Source organism: Bombina bombina, chromosome 6 (assembly GCF_027579735.1).
Source record: "Bombina bombina isolate aBomBom1 chromosome 6, aBomBom1.pri, whole genome shotgun sequence".
Classification (NCBI taxonomy): Eukaryota; Metazoa; Chordata; class Amphibia; order Anura; family Bombinatoridae; genus Bombina; species Bombina bombina.
The window spans coordinates 1157499801-1157519511 of NC_069504.1; the positions used below are offsets into that span (position 1 = coordinate 1157499801).

General features: G+C 55.3%; 1 protein-coding gene across 1 annotated transcript; it reads left to right on the forward strand.

Moving 5' to 3' along the window:
- Positions 1 to 9292: 9292 nt before the first annotated feature.
- On the forward strand, positions 9293 to 18893 carry LOC128664939 (LIM domain only protein 3-like). The gene is made up of 2 exons (XM_053719730.1): positions 9293 to 9428; positions 18676 to 18893. Exons 1-2 carry the CDS (start codon positions 9317 to 9319, stop codon positions 18891 to 18893), a joined length of 330 nt encoding a protein of 109 aa, XP_053575705.1. The 5' UTR covers positions 9293 to 9316.
- Positions 18894 to 19711: the final 818 nt, after the last annotated feature.

Genomic DNA, 19711 nt, shown 5'->3' on the forward strand with positions numbered 1-19711 from the left:
TCTGGTGTGTGTTGTGTAACTGCCTCTGGTGTGTGTGTTGTGTAACTGCCTCTGGTGTGTGTGCTGTGTAACTGCCTCTGGTGGGTGGGTGGTTGTGCTGTGTAACTGCCTCTGGTGTGTGTGTTGTGTAACTGCCTCTGGTGTGTGTGTTGTGTAACTGCCTCTGGTGTGTGTGTTGTGTAACTGCCTCTGGTGTGTGTGCTGTGTAACTGCCTCTGGTGGGTGGGTGGTTGTGCTGTGTAACTGCCTCTGGTGGGTGTGTGTGTGTGTGTGTGTGTGTGTGTGCTGTGTAACTGCCTCTGGTATGTATGTATGTGTGTGTGTGCTGTGTAACTGCCTCTGGTGTGTAACTGCCTCTGTTGTGTGCCTGTGTGCTGTGTAACTGCCTCTGGTGTGTAACTGCCTCTGGTGTGTTGTGTAACTGCCTCTGGTGTGTTGTGTAACTGCCTCTGGTGTGTTGTGTAACTGCCTCTGGTGTGTTGTGTAACTGCCTCTGGTGTGTTGTGTAACTGCCTCTGGTGTGTGCTGTGTAACTGCCTCTGGTGTGTGCTGTGTAACTGCCTCTGGTGTGTGCTGTGTAACTGCCTCTGGTGTGTGCTGTGTAACTGCCTCTGGTGTGTGCTGTGTAACTGCCTCTGGTGTGTGCTGTGTAACTGCCTCTGGTGTGTGCTGTGTAACTGCCTCTGGTGTGTGCTGTGTAACTGCCTCTGGTGTGTGCTGTGTAACTGCCTCTGGTGTGTGCTGTGTAACTGCCTCTGGTGTGTGCTGTGTAACTGCCTCTGGTGTGTGCTGTGTAACTGCCTCTGGTGTGTGCTGTGTAACTGCCTCTGGTGTGTGCTGTGTAACTGCCTCTGGTGTGTGCTGTGTAACTGCCTCTGGTGTGTGCTGTGTAACTGCCTCTGGTGTGTGCTGTGTAACTGCCTCTGGTGTGTGCTGTGTAACTGCCTCTGGTGTGTGCTGTGTAACTGCCTCTGGTGTGTGCTGTGTAACTGCCTCTGGTGTGTGCTGTGTAACTGCCTCTGGTGTGTGCTGTGTAACTGCCTCTGGTGTGTGCTGTGTAACTGCCTCTGGTGTGTGCTGTGTAACTGCCTCTGGTGTGTGCTGTGTAACTGCCTCTGGTGTGTGCCTGTGTGCTGTGTAACTGCCTCTGGTGTGTGCCTGTGTGCTGTGTAACTGCCTCTACAGGGTATGTGTGCGCGCTGTGTAACTGCCTCTACAGAGTGAGTGTGTGTGCTGTGTAACTGCCTCTAGAGTGAGTGTGTGTGCTGTGTAACTGCCTCTAGAGTGAGTGTGTGTGCTGTGTAACTGCCTCTGGTGTGTGTGTGCTGTGTAACTGCCTCTGGTGTGTGTGTGTGTGCGCTGTGTAACTGCCTCTGGTGGGTGCCTGTGTAACTGCCTCTGGTGGGTGCCTGTGTAACTGCCTCTGGTGGGTGGGTGTGTGTGTGCGCGCGCTGTGTAACTGCCTCTGGGGGGTGTGTGTGTGCTGTGTAACTGCCTCTGGTGTCTTGTGTGTGTGTGTGTGTGTGTGTGTGTGTGTGTGTGCTGTGTAACTGCCTCTGACGTAGGGTTGCTGGGCTGGATGAGAGACGGGAGGGCTGTTGGGGGGAGGCTGGGCTGGATGAGAGGGGAGAGCTTTTAGGGGGAGGCTGGATGAGAGGGGAGGGCTGTTGGGGGGAGGCTGGGCAGGATGAGAGGGGAGGGCTGTTGGGGGGGGGAGGCTGGGCAGGATGAGAGGGGAGGGCTGTTGGGGGGGGGAGGCTGGGCAGGATGAGAGGGGGGGGGGGCTGGGCTGGATGAGAGGGGAGAGCTGTTGGGGGGGGGTAGGCTGGGCAGGATGAGAGGGGGGGGTAGGCTGGGCAGGATGAGAGGGGAGGGCTGTTGGGGAGGCTGGGCAGGATGAGAGGGGAGGGCTGTTGGGGGGGAGGCTGGGCAGGATGAGAGGGGAGGGCTGTTGGGGGGGAGGCTGGGCAGGATGAGAGTGGAGGGCTGTTGGGGAGGCTGGGCTGGATGAGAGGGGGGGCTGGGCTGGATGAGAGGGGAGGGCTGTTGGAGGAGGCTGGGCTAGATGAGAGGGGAGGACTGTTGGGGAGGCTGGGTTGGATGAGAGGGGGAGGTTGGGGTGGATGAGAGGGGAGGGCTGTTGGGGAGGCTGGGCTGGATGAGAGAGGAGGGCTGTTGGAGGAGGCTGGGCTGGATGAGAGGGGAGGGCTGTTGGGGGAGGCTGGGCTGGATGAGAGGGGAGGGCTGTTGGGGGAGGCTGGGCTGTATGAGAGGGGAGGGCTGTTGGGGAGGATGGGCTGGATGAGAGGGGGGGGGCTGGGCTGGATGAGAGGGGAGGGCTGTTGGGGAGGCTGGGCTGGATGAGGGGGGGGGGGGCCTGGGCTGGATGAGAGGGGAGGGCTGTTGGGGGAGGCTGGGCTGGATGAGAGGGGGGGCTGAGCTGGATGAGGGGGGGGGGCTGGGCTGGATGAGAGGGGAGGGCTGTTGGGGAGGCTGGGCTGGATGAGGGGGGGGGGCTGGGCTGGATGAGAGGGGAGGGCTGTTGGGGGAGGCTGGGCTGGATGAGAGGGGGGGCTGAGCTGGATGAGAGGGGGGGGCTGGATGAGAGGGGAGGGCTGTTGGGGGAGGCTGGGCTGGATGAGAGGGGGGGGGGCTGGGCTGGATGAGAGGGGGGGGGGGCTGGGCTGGATGAGAGGGGGGGCTGGGCTGGGCTGGATGAGAGGGGAGGGCTGTTGGAGGAGGCTGGGCTGGATGAGAGGGGAGGGCTGTTGGAGGAGGCTGGGCTGGATGAGAGGGGAGGGCTGTTGGTGGAGGCTGGGCTGGATGAGAGGGGAGGGCTGTTGGTGGAGGCTGGGCTGGATGAGAGGGGAGGGCTGTTGGTGGAGACTGGGCTGGATGAGAGGGGAGGGCTGTTGGTGGAGGCTGGGCTGGATGAGAGGGGAGGGCTGTTGGAGGAGACTGGGCTGGATGAGAGGGGAGGGCTGTTGGGGAGGCTGGGCTGGATGAGAGGGGAGGACTGTTGGGGAGGCTGGGCTGGATGAGAGGGGAGGGCTGTTGGGGGAGGCTGGATGAGAGGGGAGGGCTGTTGGGGGAGGCTGGGCTGGATGAGAGGGGAGGGCTGTTGGGGAGGCTGGGCTGGATGAGAGGGGAGGGCTGTTGGAGGAGGCTGGGCTGGATGAGAGGGGGGGGCTGGGCTGGATGAGAGGGGAGGGCTGTTGGGGGGAGGCTGGGCTGGATGAGAGGGGAGGGCTGTTGGAGGAGGTTGGGCTGGATGAGAGGGGAGGGCTGTTGGAGGAGGCTGGGCTGGATGAGAGGGGAGAGCTGTTGGGGAGGCTGGGCTGGATGAGAGGGGGGGCTGGGCTGGATGAGAGGGTAGAGCTGTTGGGGAGGCTGGGCTGGATGAGAGGGGAGGGCTGTTGGGGAGGCTGGGCTGGATGAGAGGGGAGGGCTGTTGGAGGAGGCTGGGCTGGATGAGAGGGTAGGGGTGTTGGAGGAGGCTGGGCTGGATGAGAGGGGAGGGCTGTTGGAGGAGGCTGGGCTGGATGAGAGGGGGGGCTGGGCTGGATGAGAGGGTAGAGCTGTTGGGGAGGCTGGGCTGGATGAGAGGGGAGGGCTGTTGGGGGAGGCTGGGCTGGATGAGAGGGGAGGGCTGTTGGAGGAGGTTGGGCTGGATGAGAGGGGAGGGCTGTTGGAGGAGGCTGGGCTGGGTGAGAGGGGAGGGCTGTTGGGGGAGGCTGGGCTGGATGAGAGGGGAGGGCTGTTGGAGGAGGTTGGGCTGGATGAGAGGGGAGGGCTGTTGGAGGAGGCTGGGCTGGATGAGAGGGGGAGGTTGGGCTGGATGAGAGGGGAGGGCTGTTGGGGAGGCTGGGCTGGATGAGAGGGGAGGGCTGTTGGGGAGGCTGGGCTGGATGAGAGGGGGGGCTGGGCTGGATGAGAGGGGAGGGCTGTTGGGGAGGCTGGGCTGGATGAGAGGGGGGGCTGGGCTGGATGAGAGGGGAGGGCTGTGGGGGGGGGCTGGGCTGGATAAGGGGGGGGGGGCTGTGCTGGATGAGAGGGGAGGGCTGTTGGGGGAGGCTGGGTTGGATGAGAGGGGGGGCTGGGCTGGATGAGAGGGGGGGGCTGGATGAGAGGGCTGTTGGGGAGGCTGGGCTGGATGAGAGGGGAGGGCTGTTGGGGGAGGCTGGGCTGGATGAGAGGGGAGGGCTGTTGGGGGAGGCTGGGCTGGATGAGAGGGGAGGGCTGTTGGGGGAGGCTGGGCTGCATGAGAGGGGAGGCCTGTTGGAGGAGACTGGGCTGGATGAGAGGGGAGGGCTGTTGGAAGAGGCTGGGCTGGATGAGAGGGGAGGGCTGTTGGGGGAGGCTGGGCTGGATGAGAGGGGGAGGGCTGTTGGGGGAGGCTGGGCTGGATGAGAGGGGAGGGCTGTTGGGGGACGCTGGGCTGGATATGAGGGGAGGGCTGTTGGGGAGGCTGGGCTGGATGAGAGGGGAGGGCTGTTGGAGGAGGCTGGGCTGGATGAGAGGGGAGGGCTGTTGGGGGAGGCTGGGCTGGATGAGAGGGGAGGGCTGTTGGGGGAGGCTGGGCTGAATGAGAGGGGGAGGCTGGGCTGGATGAGAGGGGAGGGCTGTTGGGGGAGGCTGGGCTGAATGAGAGGGGAGGGCTGTTGGGGAGTCTGGGCTGGATGAGAGGGGGGGGTTGGGCTGAATGAGAGGGGAGGGCTGTTGGGGAGGCTGGGCTGGATGAGAGGGGAGGGCTGTTGGGGAGTCTGGGCTGGATGAGAGGGGGGGCTGTTGGAGGAGGCTGGGCTGGATGAGAGGGGAGGGGAGGGCAGTTGTGGAGTCTGGGCTGGATGAGAGGGGGGGGGGCTGGGCTGGATGAGAGGGGAGGGCTGTTGGAGGAGGCTGGGCTGGATTAGAGGGGAGGGTTGTTGGAGGAGGCTGGGCTGGATGAGAGGGGAGGGCTGTTGGGGAGTCTGGGCTGGATGAGAGGGGGGGCTGGGCTGGATGAGAGGGGAGGGCTATTGGAGGAGTCTGGGCTGGATGAGAGGGGAGGGCTGTTGGAGGAGGCTGGGCTGGATGAGAGGGGAGGGCTGTTGGGGAGGCTGGGCTGGATGAGAGGGGAGGGCTGTTGGGGAGGCTGGGCTGGATGAGAGGGGAGGGCTGTTGGGAGAGGCTGGGCTGGATGAGAGGGGAGGGCTGTTGGGGAGGCTGGGCTGGATGAGAGGGGGTGGCTGGGCTGGATGAGAGGGGAGGACTGTTGGGGGAGGTTGGGCTGGATGAGAGGGGAGGGCTGTTGGGGAGGCTGGGCTGGATGAGAGGGGAGGGCTGTTGGGGGGGGGGGGCTGGATCAGAGGGGAGGGCTGTTGGAGGAGGCTGGGCTGGATGAGAGGCGAGGGCTGTTGGGGAGGCTGGGCTGGATGAGAGGGGAGGGCTGTTGGGGGAGGCTGGGCTGGATGAGAGGGGAGGGCTGTTGGAGGAGGCTGGGCTGGATGAGAGGGGAGGGCTGTTGGAGGAGGCTGGGCTGGATGAGAGGGGAGGGCTGTTGGAGGAGGCTGGGCTGGATGAGAGGGGAGGGCTGTTGGGGAGGCTGGGCTGGATGAGAGGGTAGGGCTGTTGGAGGAGGCTGGGCTGGATGAGAGGGGAGGGCTGTTGGGGGAGGCTGGGCTGGATGAGAGGGGAGGGCTGTTGGGGGAGGCTGGGCTGGATGAGAGGGGAGGGCTGTTGGGGGAGGTTGGGCTGGATGAGAGGGGAGGGCTGTTGGGGGAGGCTGGGCTGGATGAGAGGGGAGGGCTGTTGGGGGAGGCTGGGCTGAATGAGAGGGGGAGGCTGGGCTGGATGAGAGGGGAAGGCTGTTGGGGAGTCTGGACTGGATGAGAGGGGGAGGTTGGGCTGAATGAGAGGGGAGGGCTGTTGGGGAAGCTGGGCTGGATGAGAGGGGAGGGCTGTTGGGGAAGCTGGGCTGGATGAGAGGGGAGGGCTGTTGGGGAGTCTGGGCTGGATGAGAGGGGGGGCTGTTGGAGGAGGCTGGGCTGGATGAGAGGGGAGGGCAGTTGTGGAGTCTGGGCTGGATGAGAGGGGGGGGGGGCTGGGCTGGATGAGAGGGGAGGGCGCTGGGCTGGATGAGAGGGGAGGGCTGTTGGAGGAGGCTGGGCTGGATGAGAGGGGAGGGTTGTTGGAGGAGGCTGGGCTGGATGAGAGGGGAGGGCTGTTGGGGAGTCTGGGCTGGATGAGAGGGGGGGGCTGGGCTGGATGAGAGGGGAGGGCTGTTGGAGGAGTCTGGGCTGGATGAGAGGGGAGGGCTGTTGGAGGAGGCTGGGCTGGATGAGAGGGGAGGGCTGTTGGGGAGGCTGGGCTGGATGAGAGGGGAGGGCTGTTGGGGAGGCTGGGCTGGATGAGAGGGGAGGGCTGTTGGGGAGGCTGGGCTGGATGAGAGGGGAGGGCTGTTGGGGAGGCTGGGCTGGATGAGAGGGGAGGACTATTGGGGAGTCTGGGCTGGATGAGAGGGAAGGGCTGTTGGGGAGGCTGGGCTGGATGAGAGGGGAGGGCTGTTGGGGAGCCTAGGCTGGATGAGAGGGGGAGGTTGGGCTGGTTGAGAGGGGAGGGCTGTTGGAGGCTGGGCTGGATGAGAGGGGAAGGCTGTTGGGGGAGGCTGGGCTGGATGAGAGGGGAGGGCTGTTGGGGAGGCTGGGCTTGATGAGAGGGGGGGGCTGGGCTGGATGAGAGGGGAGGGCTGTTGGGGAGGCTGGGCTGGATGAGAGGGGGGGCTGGGCTGTATGAGAGGGGAGGGCTTTTGTAGGAGGTTGGGCTGGATGAGAGGGGAGGGCTGTTGGAGGAGGCTGGGCTGGATGTGAGGGGAGGGCTGTTGGGGGAGGCTTGGCTGGATGAGAGGGGAGGGCTGTTGGGGAGGCTGGGCTGGATGAGAGGGGAGGGCTTTTGTAGGAGGTTGGGCTGGATGAGAGGGGAGGGCTGTTGGAGGAGGCTGGGCTGGATGTGAGGGGAGGGCTGTTGGGGGAGGCTTGGCTGGATGAGAGGGGAGGGCTGTTGGGGAGGCTGGGCTGGATGAGAGGGGGAGGTTGGGCTGGATGAGAGGGCTGATGGAGGAGGCTGGGCTGGATGAGAGGGGAGGGCTGTTGGGCGAGGCTGGGCTGGATGAGAGGGGAGGGCTGTTGGGCGAGGCTGGGCTGGATGAGAGGGGAGGGCTGTTGGGGAGGCTTGGCTGGATGAGAGGGGGGGGCTGTTGGGGAGGCTGGGCTGGATGAGAGGGGGGGGCTGGGCTGGATGAGAGGGGAGGGCTGTTGGGGAGGCTGGGCTGGATGAGAGGGGGGGCTGGGCTGTATGAGAGGGGAGGGCTGTTGGGGGAGGCTGGGCTGGATGAGAGGGGAGGGCTTTTGTAGGAGGTTGGGCTGGATGAGAGGGGAGGGCTGTTGGAGGAGGCTGGGCTGGATGTGAGGGGAGGGCTGTTGGGGGAGGCTTGGCTGGATGAGAGGGGAGGGCTGTTGGGGAGGCTGGGCTGGATGAGAGGGGGAGGTTGGGCTGGATGAGAGGGCTGATGGAGGAGGCTGGGCTGGATGAGAGGGGAGGGTTGTTGGGGGAGGCTGGGCTGGATGAGAGGGGGAGGCTGGGCTGGATGAGAGGGGAGGACTGTTGGGGGAGGCTAGGCTGGATGAGAGGGGAGGGCTGTTGGGAGAGGCTGGGCTAGATGAAAGGGGAGGGCTGTTGGGGAGGCTGGGCTGGATGAGAGGGGAGGGCTGTTGGGGAGGGCTGTTGTAGGAGGCTGGGCTGGATGAGAGGCGAGGGCTGTTGGGGAGGCTGGGCTGGATGAGAGGGGAGGGCTGTTGGGGAGGCTGGGCTGGATGAGAGGGGAGGGCTGTTGGGGAGGCTGGGCTGGATGAGAGGGGAGGGCTGTTGGGGAGGCTTGGCTGGATGAGAGGGGAGGGCTGCTGGGGAGGCTGGGCTGGATGAGAGGGGAGGGCTGTTTGGGAGGCTGGGCTGGATGAGAGGGGAGGGCTGCTGGGGAGGCTGGGCTGGATGAGAGGGGAGGGCTGTTGGGGAGGCTGGGCTGGATGAGAGGGGAGGGCTGTTGGGGAGGTTGGGCTGGATGAGAGGGTAGGGCTGTTGGGGAGGCTGGGCTGGATGAGAGGGGAGGGCTGTTGGGGAGGCTGGGCTGGATGAGAGGGGAGGGCTGTTGGGGAGGCTGGGCTGGATGAGAGGGGAGGGCTGTTGGGGAGGCTGGGCTGGATGAGAGGGGAGGGCTGTTGGGGAGGCTGGGCTGGATGAGAGGGGAGGGCTGTTGGGGAGGCTGGGCTGGATGAGAGGGGAGGGCTGTTGGGGAGGCTGGGCTGGATGAGAGGGGAGGGCTGTTGGGGAGGCTGGGCTGGATGAGAGGGGAGGGCTGTTGGGGAGGTTGGGTTGGATGAGAGGGGAGGGCTGTTGGGGAGGTTGGGCTGGATGAGAGGGGAGGGCTGTTGGGGAGGTTGGGCTGGATGAGAGGGGAGGGCTGTTGGGGAGGTTGGGCTGGATGAGAGGGGAGGGCTGTTGGGGAGGTTGGGCTGGATGAGAGGGGAGGGCTGTTGGGGAGGTTGGGCTGGATGAGAGGGGAGGGCTGATGGGGAGGCTGGGCTGGATGAGAGGGGAGGGCTGTTGGGGAGGCTGGGCTGGATGAGAGGGGAGGGCTGTTGGGGAGGTTGGGTTGGATGAGAGGGGAGGGCTGTTGGGGAGGTTGGGCTGGATGAGAGGGGAGGGCTGTTGGGGAGGTTGGGCTGGATGAGAGGGGAGGGCTGTTGGGGAGGTTGGGTTGGATGAGAGGGGAGGGCTGTTGGGGAGGTTGGGTTGGATGAGAGGGGAGGGCTGTTGGGGAGGCTGGGCTGGATGAGAGGGGAGGGCTGTTGGGGAGGCTGGGCTGGATGAGAGGGGAGGGCTGTTGGGGAGGTTGGGCTGGATGAGAGGGGAGGGCTGTTGGGGAGGTTGGGCTGGATGAGAGGGGAGGGCTGTTGGGGAGGTTGGGCTGGATGAGAGGGGAGGGCTGCTGGGGAGGTTGGGCTGGATGAGAGGGGAGGGCTGTTGGGGAGGTTGGGCTGGATGAGAGGGGAGGGCTGTTGGGGAGGTTGGGCTGGATGAGAGGGGAGGGCTGTTGGGGAGGTTGGGCTGGATGAGAGGGGAGGGCTGTTGGGGAGGTTGGGCTGGATCAGAGGGGAGGGCTGTTGGGGAGGTTGGGCTGGATGAGAGGGGAGGGCTGTTGGGGAGGTTGGGCTGGATGAGAGGGGAGGGCTGTTGGGGAGGTTGGGCTGGATGAGAGGGGGAGGCAGCAGCAGTATAGGAGATGCCGGAGCTCAGTCACATCTCTGGGATCCGTGCTCGCTGTCAGGCCGGTCAGGGGCTGCATATGATTCGTGCTGGGCTCCCTCCGACCCCCTGCGCCCCGCCAGCTGCAGGTAAGTTCCGGGGTCTCTGGGTGGCAACGGCTGAGTATTGCGGGCGTCCCCGGGTGTTGCTGCTGCTTTGTGCGGGGCCGGAGTGAGCTCCACTGGGCGTCCTGAAGGAGCCGCTGTCCGTGGTCCTGAAGCTGCACCGCTTTTGTTCTCCCGCGCTCTGCTAGATCTGTGTCACCTCCGTGTCCCTTGTGTCCTCCCCATGAGCCCTTGGTTCTGACTGAGTCCCTGTGTTGTCCTCCCGTGTCATCCATAAAGAACCCACGAAGGCAGCAGGAAAGTTAAGGTAAGGAGCCCGAGTTGGACAAACACAATAACCGTGTCCCCCACTCAGTGCCTGTCTAAATACTCTGTGTACTTGTGTCACTCACTGTCACTGTCCCCCACTCAGTGCCTGTCTAAATACCCTGTGTACTTGTGTCACTCACTGTCACTATGTCCCCCACTCAGTGCCTGTCTAAATACCCTGTGTACTTGTGTCACTCACTGTCACTGTCCCCCACTCAGTGCCTGTCTAAATACTCTGTGTACTTGTGTCACTCACTGTCACTGTCCCCCACTCAGTGCCTGTCTAAATACCCTGTGTACTTGTGTCACTCACTGTCACTATGTCCCCCACTCAGTGCCTGTCTAAATACCCTGTGTACTTGTGTCACTCACTTTCACTATGTCCCCCACTCAGTGCCTGTCTAAATACCCTGTGCACTTGTGTCACTCACTGTCACTATGTCCCCCACTCAGTGCCGGTCTAAATACCGTGTACTTGTGTCACTCACTGTCACTATGTCCCCCACTCAGTGCCGGTCTAAATACCGTGTACTTGTGTCACTCACTGTCACTATGTCCCCCACTCAGTGCCTGTCTAAATACCTTGTGTACCTGTGTCACTCACTGTCACTATGTCCCCTACTGAGTGCCTGTCTAAATGCCCTGTGTTCTTGTCACTCACTGTCACTATGTCCCCACTCAGTGCCGGTCTAAATACCTTGTGTACCTGTGTCACTCACTGTCACTATGTCCCCACTCAGTGCCGGTCTAAATACCTTGTGTACTTGTGTCACTCACTGTCACTGTCCCCCACTCAGTGCCGGTCTAAATACCCTGTGTACCTGTGTCACTCACTGTCACTGTCCCCCACTCAGTGCCGGTCTAAATACCCTGTGTACCTTTGTCACTCACTGTCACTATGTCTCCCACTCAGTGCCTGTCTAAATACCCTGTGTACCTGTGTCACTCACTGTCACTATGTCCCCACTCAGTGCCAGTCTAAATACCTTTTGTACTTGTGTCACTCACTGTCACTGTCCCCCACTTAGTGCCTGTCTAAATACCCTGTGTACTTGTGTCACTCACTGTCACTGTCCCCCACTCAGTGTCTGTCTAAATACCTTGTGTACTTGTCACACACTGTCACTATGTCCCCACTCAGTGCCTGTCTAAATACTGTGTGTACTTGTGTCACTTACTGTCACTGTCCCCCACTCAGTGCCTGTCTAAATACCCTGTGTACTTGTGTCACTCACTGTCACTATGTCCCCACTCAGTGCCTGTCTAAATACCATGTGTACCTGTGTCACTCACTGTCACTATGTCCCCACTCAGTGCCGGTCTAAATACCATGTGTACTTGTGTCACTCACTGTCACTGTCCCCCACTCAGTGCCGGTCTAAATACCCTGTGTACCTGTGTCACTCACTGTCACTGTCCCCCCTCAGTGCCTGTCTAAATACTCTGTGTACCTGTGTCACTCACTGTCACTGTCCCCCACTTAGTGCCTGTCTAAATACTCTGTGTACCTGTGTCACTCACTGTCACTATGTCCCCCACTCAGTGCCGGTCTAAATACCCTGTGTACTTGTGTCACTCACTGTCACTGTCCCCCCTCAGTGCCTGTCTAAATACTCTGTGTACCTGTGTCACTCACTGTCACTGTCCCCCACTCAGTGCCTGTCTAAATACCCTGTGTACCTGTGTCACTCACTATCACTATGTCACCACTCAGTGCCTGTCTAAATACCTTTTGTACTTGTGTCACTCACTGCCACTATGTCCCCCACTGAGTGCCTGTGTACTTGTGTCACTCACTGTCACTGTCCCCCACGCAGTGCCTGTCTAAATACCTTGTGTACCTGTGTCACTCACTGTCACTATGTACCCCACTGAGTGCCTGTGTACTTGTGTCACTCACTGTCACTGTCCCCCACTCAGTGCCTGTCTAAATACCTTGTGTACCTGTGTCACTCACTGTCACTATGTCCCCCACTGAGTGCCTGTCTAAATGCCCTGTGTTCTTGTGTCTCTCACTGTCACTATGTCCCCACTCAGTGCCGGTCTAAATACCATGTGTACTTGTGTCACACACTGTCACTATTTCCCCCACTCAGTGCCTGTCTAAATACCCTGTGTTGTCCTCCCGTGTCCTCCATAAAGAACCCACGAAGGCAGCAGGAAAGTTAAGGTAAGGAGCCCGAGTTGGACAAACACAATAACCGTGTCCCCCACTCAGTGCCTGTCTAAATACCCTGTGTACTTGTGTCACTCACTGTCACTATGTCCCCCACTCAGTGCCTGTCTAAATACCGTGTACTTGTGTCACTCACTGTCACTGTCCCCCACTTAGTGCCTGTCTAAATACTCTGTGTACCTGTGTCACTCACTGTCACTATGTCCCCCACTCAGTGCCGGTCTAAATACCATGTGTACTTGTGTCACTCACTGTCACTGTCCCCCACTCAGTGTCTGTCTAAATACCTTGTGTACTTGTCACACACTGTCACTATGTCCCCCACTCAGTGTCTGTCTAAATACCTTGTGTACTTGTCACACACTGTCACTATGTCCCCACTCAGTGCCGGTCTAAATACCATGTGTACCTGTGTCACTCACTGTCACTATGTCCCCCACTCAGTGCCTGTCTAAATACCCTGTGTACCTGTGTCACTCACTGTCACTGTCCCCCCTCAGTGCCTGTCTAAATACTGTGTACCTGTGTCACTCACTGTCACTATGTCCCCACTCAGTGCCTGTCTAAATACCCTGTGTACTTGTGTCACTCACTGTCACTATGTCCCCACTCAGTGCCGGTCTAAATACCCTGTGCACTTGTGTCACTCACTGTCACTATGTCCCCACTCAGTGCCGGTCTAAATACCATGTGTACTTGTGTCACTCACTGTCACTGTCCCCCACTCAGTGTCTGTCTAAATACCTTGTGTACTTGTCACACACTGTCACTATGTCCCCACTCAGTGCCTGTCTAAATACTGTGTGTACTTGTGTCACTTACTGTCACTGTCCCCCACTCAGTGCCTGTCTAAATACCCTGTGTACTTGTGTCACTCACTGTCACTATGTCCCCATTCAGTGCCTGTCTAAATACCATGTGTACCTGTGTCACTCACTGTCACTATGTCACCACTCAGTGCCGGTCTAAATACCCTGTGTACTTGTATCACTCACTGTCACTATGTCACCACTCAGTGCCTGTCTAAATACCCTGTGTACTTGTGTCACTCACTTTCACTATGTCCCCACTCAGTGCCTGTCTAAATACCCTGTGTACTTGTGTCACTCACTGTCACTGTCCCCCACTCAGTGCCTGTCTAAATACTGTGTGTACTTGTGTCACTCACTTTCACTATGTCCCCACTCAGTGCCTGTCTAAATACCCTGTGTACTTGTGTCACTCACTGTCACTATGTCCCCACTCAGTGCCTGTCTAAATACCTTGTGTACTTGTGTCACACACTGTCACTATTTCCCCCCATTCAGTGCATATTTGTTTCTAAGTATGCTTGTTTTCATTCATTATCAAACTGTCACTGTATCCCCAATGTGTTTTCTTTGTATGTATGTTTGTGTACAAGCTGTGCCACTTAGCAAACAGTGGGGGGCATAGCACCACTGTGATATGTATATTTCGGAGTTGGTTGTGTAACTCACTATAACACTGTTACTGAGTCGTCTCCCACTCAGTTTTTGTGGATATTTCCTTGTGTGTTTGTTGTCACACTGTCACCATGTCCATCACTCATTTCCAGTGTATATCTGTGTGTGAGCTGTTTCAGGCTGAGCTCAGTCTTTCATCTTGGCTTTTGCCAGGCGCTGGCACTTAGCTACCATGGTAACTGTAATTAAACTGATAAGAGTGCAGAAATGTCACTGTGTGTGAGGCTTGCAGCTGTGTGTGGTGGTGGGGCGGGGGTTAGCAAATTGACTTGCAGATCGAGTCCCTATATAGGAGGGGTGAGGAAAGAGGCACTTCTGTGGGTTCACAGGGGAAGGAGTTCTCCTGAACTGGTACCCTATAATAGGGGTAGAAGTGTCCTCAGTAAGTGAGATGCTCTCACATGACACAAGGAGGTGAGTGGGAGCTTTATCATGAGGTTAGGATGGATATTCTGTGAGGAGCCCTAACATGGGAAAATAGGGCTAAGATGCCGCTCTGTGATTGAGGAACCCTTAATACAAGAACAGGTTTCAGTGAGTGGGGAGCCCGAACGATATCAGGCCTCATTATTTACTGAGAACCCACTTTAAACATGTTAGGTGTAGTGCTCAGTTACTGAAAAGCCTTAACATGGGAGAAGAGGGGTTTCAGTAAGCGAGGAGCTCTAACATGAGGTTAGGTGTAGTGCTCAGTTAATGAAAAGCCCTAACATGGGAGAAGAGGGGTTTCAGTAAGCGAGGAGCTCTTACATGTGGTTAGGTGTAGTGCTCAGTTACTGAAAAGCCTAACAACATGGGAGAAGAGTGGTTTCAGTAAGCGAGGAGCTCTTACATGGGGTTAGGAGTAGTGCTCAGTTAAGGAAAATCCCTAACATGGGAGAAGAGTGGTTTCAGTAAGCGAGGAGCTTTTACATGTGGTTAGGTGTTTTGCTCAGTTAAGGAAAAGCCCTAACATGGGAGAAGAGAGGTTTCAGTAAGCGAGGAGCTCTAACATGAGGTTAGGTGTAGTGCTCAGTTAATGAAAAGCCCTAACATGGGAGAAGAGGGGTTTCAGTAAGCGAGGAGCTCTTACATGTGGTTAGGTGTAGTGCTCAGTTACTGAAAAGCCTAACAACATGGGAGAAGAGTGGTTTCAGTAAGCGAGGAGCTCTTACATGGGGTTAGGAGTAGTGCTCAGTTAAGGAAAATCCCTAACATGGGAGAAGAGTGGTTTCAGTAAGCGAGGAGCTCTTACATGGGGTTAGGAGTAGTGCTCAGTTAAGGAAAATCCCTAACATGGGAGAAGAGAGGTTTCAGTAAGCGAGGAGCTCTTACATGGGGTTAGGAGTAGTGCTCAGTTAATGAAAAGCCTAACAACATGGGAGAAGAGAGGTTTCAGTAAGCAAGGAGCTTTTACATGTGGTTAGGTGTAGTGCTCAGTTAAGGAAAAGCCCTAACATGGGAGAAGAGGGGTTTCAGTAAGCGAGGAGCTCTTACATGGGGTTAGGAGTAGTGCTCAGTTAATGAAAAGCCTAACAACATGGGAGAAGAGAGGTTTCAGTAAGCATGGGGTTAGGAGTAGTGCTCAGTTAATGAAAAGCCTAGCAACATGGGAGAAGAGAGGTTTCAGTAAGCAAGGAGCTCTTACATGTGGTTAGGTGTAGTGCTCAGTTAAGGAAAAGCCCTAACATGGGAGAAGAGAGGTTTCAGTAAGCGAGGAGCTCTTACATGGGGTTAGGAGTAGTGCTCAGTTAATGAAAAGCCTAACAACATGGGAGAAGAGAGGTTTCAATAAGCAAGGAGCTTTTACATGTGGTTAGGTGTAGTGCTCAGTTAAGGAAAAGCCCTAACATGGGAGAAGAGGGGTTTCAGTAAGCGAGGAGCTCTTACATGGGGTTAGGAGTAGTGCTCAGTTAATGAAAAGCCTAACAACATGGGAGAAGAGAGGTTTCAGTAAGCAAGGAGCTCTTACATGTGGTTAGGTGTAGTGCTCAGTTACTGAAAAGCCCTAACATGGGAGAAGAGAGGTTTCAGTAAGCAAGGAGCTCTTACATGTGGTTAGGTGTAGTGCTCAGTTAAGGAAAAGCCCTAACATGGGAGAAGAGGGGTTTCAGTAAGCGAGGAGCTCTTACATGGGGTTAGGAGTAGTGCTCAGTTAATGAAAAGCCTAACAACATGGGAGAAGAGAGGTTTCAGTAAGCAAGGAGCTCTTACATGTGGTTAGGTGTAGTGCTCAGTTACTGAAAAGCCCTAACATGGGAGAAGAGGGGTTTCAGTAAGCGAGGAGCTCTAACATGGGGTTAAGTGTAGTGCTCAGTTACTGAAAAGCCCTAACATGGGAGAAGAGAGGTTTCAGTAAGCAAGGAGCTCTTACATGTGGTTAGGTGTAGTGCTCAGTTAAGGAAAAGCCCTAACATGGGAGAAGAGGGGTTTCAGTAAGCGAGGAGCTCTTACATGGGGTTAGGAGTAGTGCTCAGTTAAGGAAAAGCCCTAACATGGGAGAAGAGAGGTTTCAGTAACCAAGGAGCTCTAACATGTGGTTAGGTGTAGTGCTCAGTTAATGAAAAGCCCTAACATGGGAAAAGAGGGGTTTCAGTAAGCAAGGAGCTCTTACATGGGGTTAAGAGTAGTACTCAGTTAATGAAAAGCCCTAACATGGGAGAAGATTGGTTTCAGTAAGCGAGGAGCTCTAACATTTGGTTAGGTGTAGTGCTCAGTTAATGAAAAGCCCTAACATGGGAGAAGAGGGGTTTCAGTAAGCGAGGAGCTCTAACATTTGGTTAGGTGTAGTGCTCAGTTAATGAAAAGCCCTAACATGGGAGAAGAGGGATTTCAGTAAGCAAGGAGCTCTAACAAGAGGTTAGGTGTAGTGCTCAGTTAAGGAAAAGCCCTAACATGGGAGAAGAGAGGTTTCAGTAAGCAAGGAGCTCTAACATGAGGTTAGGTGTAGTGCTCAGTTAATGAAAAGCCCTAACATGGGAGAAGAGGGGTTTCAGTAAGCGAGGAGCTCTTACATGGGGTTAGGTGTAGTGCTCAGTTACTGAAAACCCTAACATGGGAGAAGAGAGGTTTCAGTAAGCGAGGAGCTCTTACATGGGGTTAGGTGTAGTGCTCAGTTACTGAAAACCCTAACATGGGAGAAGAGAGGTTTCAGTAAGCGAGGAGCTTTTACATGAGGTTAGGTGTAGTGCTCAGTTACTGAAAAGCCTTAACATGGGAGAAGAGGGGTTTCAGTAAGCGAGGAGCTCTAACAAGAGGTTAGGTGTAGTGCTCAGTTAATGAAAAGCCCTAACATGGGAGAAGAGAGGTTTCAGTAACAGAGGAGCTCTAACATGTGGTTAGGTGTAGTGCTCAGTTAATGAAAACCCTAACATGGAAGAAGAGCGGTTTCAGTAAGCGAGGAGCTCTTACATGAGGTTAGGTGTTTTGTTCAGTTAATAAAAAGCCCTAACATGGGAGAAGAGGGGTTTCAGTAAGCGAGGAGCTCTTACATGAGGTTAGGTGTTTTGCTCAGTTAATAAAAAGCCCTAACATGGGAGAAGAGGGGTTTCAGTAAGCGAGGAGCTTTTACATGAGGTTAGGTGTTTTGCTCAGTTAATAAAAAGCCCTAACATGGGAGAAGAGGGGTTTCAGTAAGCGAGGTGCTCTAACATGGGGTTAGGTGTTTTGCTTAAAGAGCAAGAAGTCCTTGAAATGGATTCATAGGGGTGCTCGATGAGTGTCATATAGGGGAAGATGGGTACTTATTCATTATGTAGCCCTTACATTGGGGGAAGACCATTACTCACTCAATGTGGAGTTAACATCAGGGGGGGAGGTGCTCATTTAGTGAGGAACCCTTCCATGGGGAGTGCTCACAGAGTGTGGAGCACTTACATGGGGGCAGATGAATATTCATTGGGTGTGGAGCCTTAACTTGGGGTGAAGAGGCATGCTTGAGTGTGGAGCCCAAATATGGGAGGGGAAAGAGGGGTGCTTATTGAGTGGGGAACCCTAACCATGGGTGGAGGATGGGTTCTCACTGATTGTGGAGCTTAAACATGGGGGTGGCAGAGGGGTGCTCATTGAGTGGGGAGGAATGCAGGATGAAGGGGCTTAGTGACGGGAAACAGTTATAGGGTGATTGTTTTGTGTTGTGTGATGAGTGAGCTTTGGCAGGGTGACTTTGCGGCGCTATCTGATGGGTGAGCTGTTGCAGGGAGATTGTGTGATGTGGTAGCACTTGTCGGTTGACTTTGGGGTGTTAAGTGGTATGTGAGCTGTTGCAGGGATATTTTGGGGCGTTATGTGCTACGTGAGCAGTTGTAGGGAGATTTTGGCTGTTATGTGATAGGTAAGTGGTTGTAGGGAGATTTTCGGGTGGTATGTGGTGGATGAGCTGTTTTGGGGTTACTGTGTGAGCCTAGGTTCTGGCCCTGGGGTGTGTTTTGGTGTATGCAGTGTTTTCTTCACACAACATGTGCCAGGAGATTAGATCTTTTTTTATAAACGGCAACTTTGGCTAAATTATACAGCCGACTGCGGCTCACAAATATTTATTGGCTGCCGCCTCCATCTGCTCCCCCCCAGCTCACCCAGGATATGTGCCCTCCTCGGTGTTACCCACTGATGCTGGGACTGCGCGGATGACTGGCTCAGAACAAGAACATAATGAAGGCAATCAGGCGTGTGGGAGCTCACAATACAATCCAGGCAATTAAAAGCTCACCAGAGTTTAAATGAAATGGCTCTACTTGCAGTGCCTATTATTTATATAGCCCCCTTAATTACCATTTCCCTTAACTCTTTCACTACCAGAGGGGGCTAAGACCACTTGTCGTGTGTCTGGTAGTAAAAGTGTTAAAGAGCTTGCAAGCAAGGGGATAAACTGACGTATAGCTGAGTCCGCAGCCTGTATTCTATTTATTTTCATTCATCGTGTTGTAGAAATCCTGACAATCTGCTTCTCTGTAACTTCATTTTATTTGTTCTCTGTCTTGTAAACTGCACAACGTCTTTCTGGGGTCACCTGATCATTTGTCGTATTCGCCTTGTAAAAGAAAAACAAATATATAAACTGTTGCACATTTTCTTTAGGGTGAAAACATTTTGAAAATTTCAGTCTTAAACATTTTCTTTTGTAACTTAAACATTAATTGTCAAACGTGACTTGTGTATGGCGCTTTTGTATTATTATTATTAGTTATTTGTAGAGCGCCAACAGATTCCGCAGCGCTGTTCATTTCTTACTGACCAATAACCGTTTATTTAAATTGCTGTGTGCCCCAAAGTGTGCATACTGTAGTAACGTATTTATATAAATATGGATATTCTTTTCTTCCAGGTATACAAATGCTTTCAGTCCAGCCAGACACAAAGCCGAAAGGTTGTGCTGGCTGCAATCGTAAGATTAAGGACCGGTATCTGCTCAAGGCTCTGGATAAATATTGGCATGAAGACTGCCTGAAGTGTGCATGCTGCGACTGCCGGCTGGGGGAAGTGGGATCCACCTTGTATACCAAAGCGAACCTTATCCTCTGCCGTAGGGATTACCTGAGGTAGGAATCACAAAGTGACTAGCGTGTTTCATGGTCACGTATAGACTGCTGATTCACTTCGCTCATCTCTTTTGTTTAGACTAACATTGTGAATCTGGTGAGGCTGGAGAGAACTGATAAAATGTAAAAACCCAGATCACTTGTGTTATTGTCACAATATCCAGTCTGTCATTAACATGGAGATAAACTGTAGTTACTTATATTTCTTGTCCCCTACAGTGGTGTAAACTAGACCGTGAGTAGGCACGACTGGCGACCCCCGTCACTGTATTGTGCAGTTTAATGCAATATTTTATCTTACTTTGCTGTTGCCAGTATTAGTACCAGCCCATAACCAGATATATAAGTAATATTATTTACGTGTCATTATGTGTGACTGGCACAGTGCCAGTATCAGTACCAGCCCATAACCAGATATATAAGTAATATTATTTACGTGTCATTATGTGTGACTGGCACAGTGCCAGTATCAGTACCAGCCCATAACTAGATATATAAGTAATATTATTTACATGTCATTATGTGTGACTAGCACAGTGCCAGTATTAGTACCAGCCCATAACCAGATATATAAGTAATATTATTTACGTGTCATTATGTGTGACTAGCACAGTGCCAGTATTAGTACCAGCCCATAACTAGATATATAAGTAATATTATTTACGTGTCATTATGTGTGACTGGCACAGTGCCAGTATTAGTACCAGCCCATAACCAGATATATAAGTAATATTATTTACGTGTCATTATGTGTGACTAGCACAGTGCCAGTATTAGTACCAGCCCATAACCAGATATATAAGTAATATTATTTACGTGTCA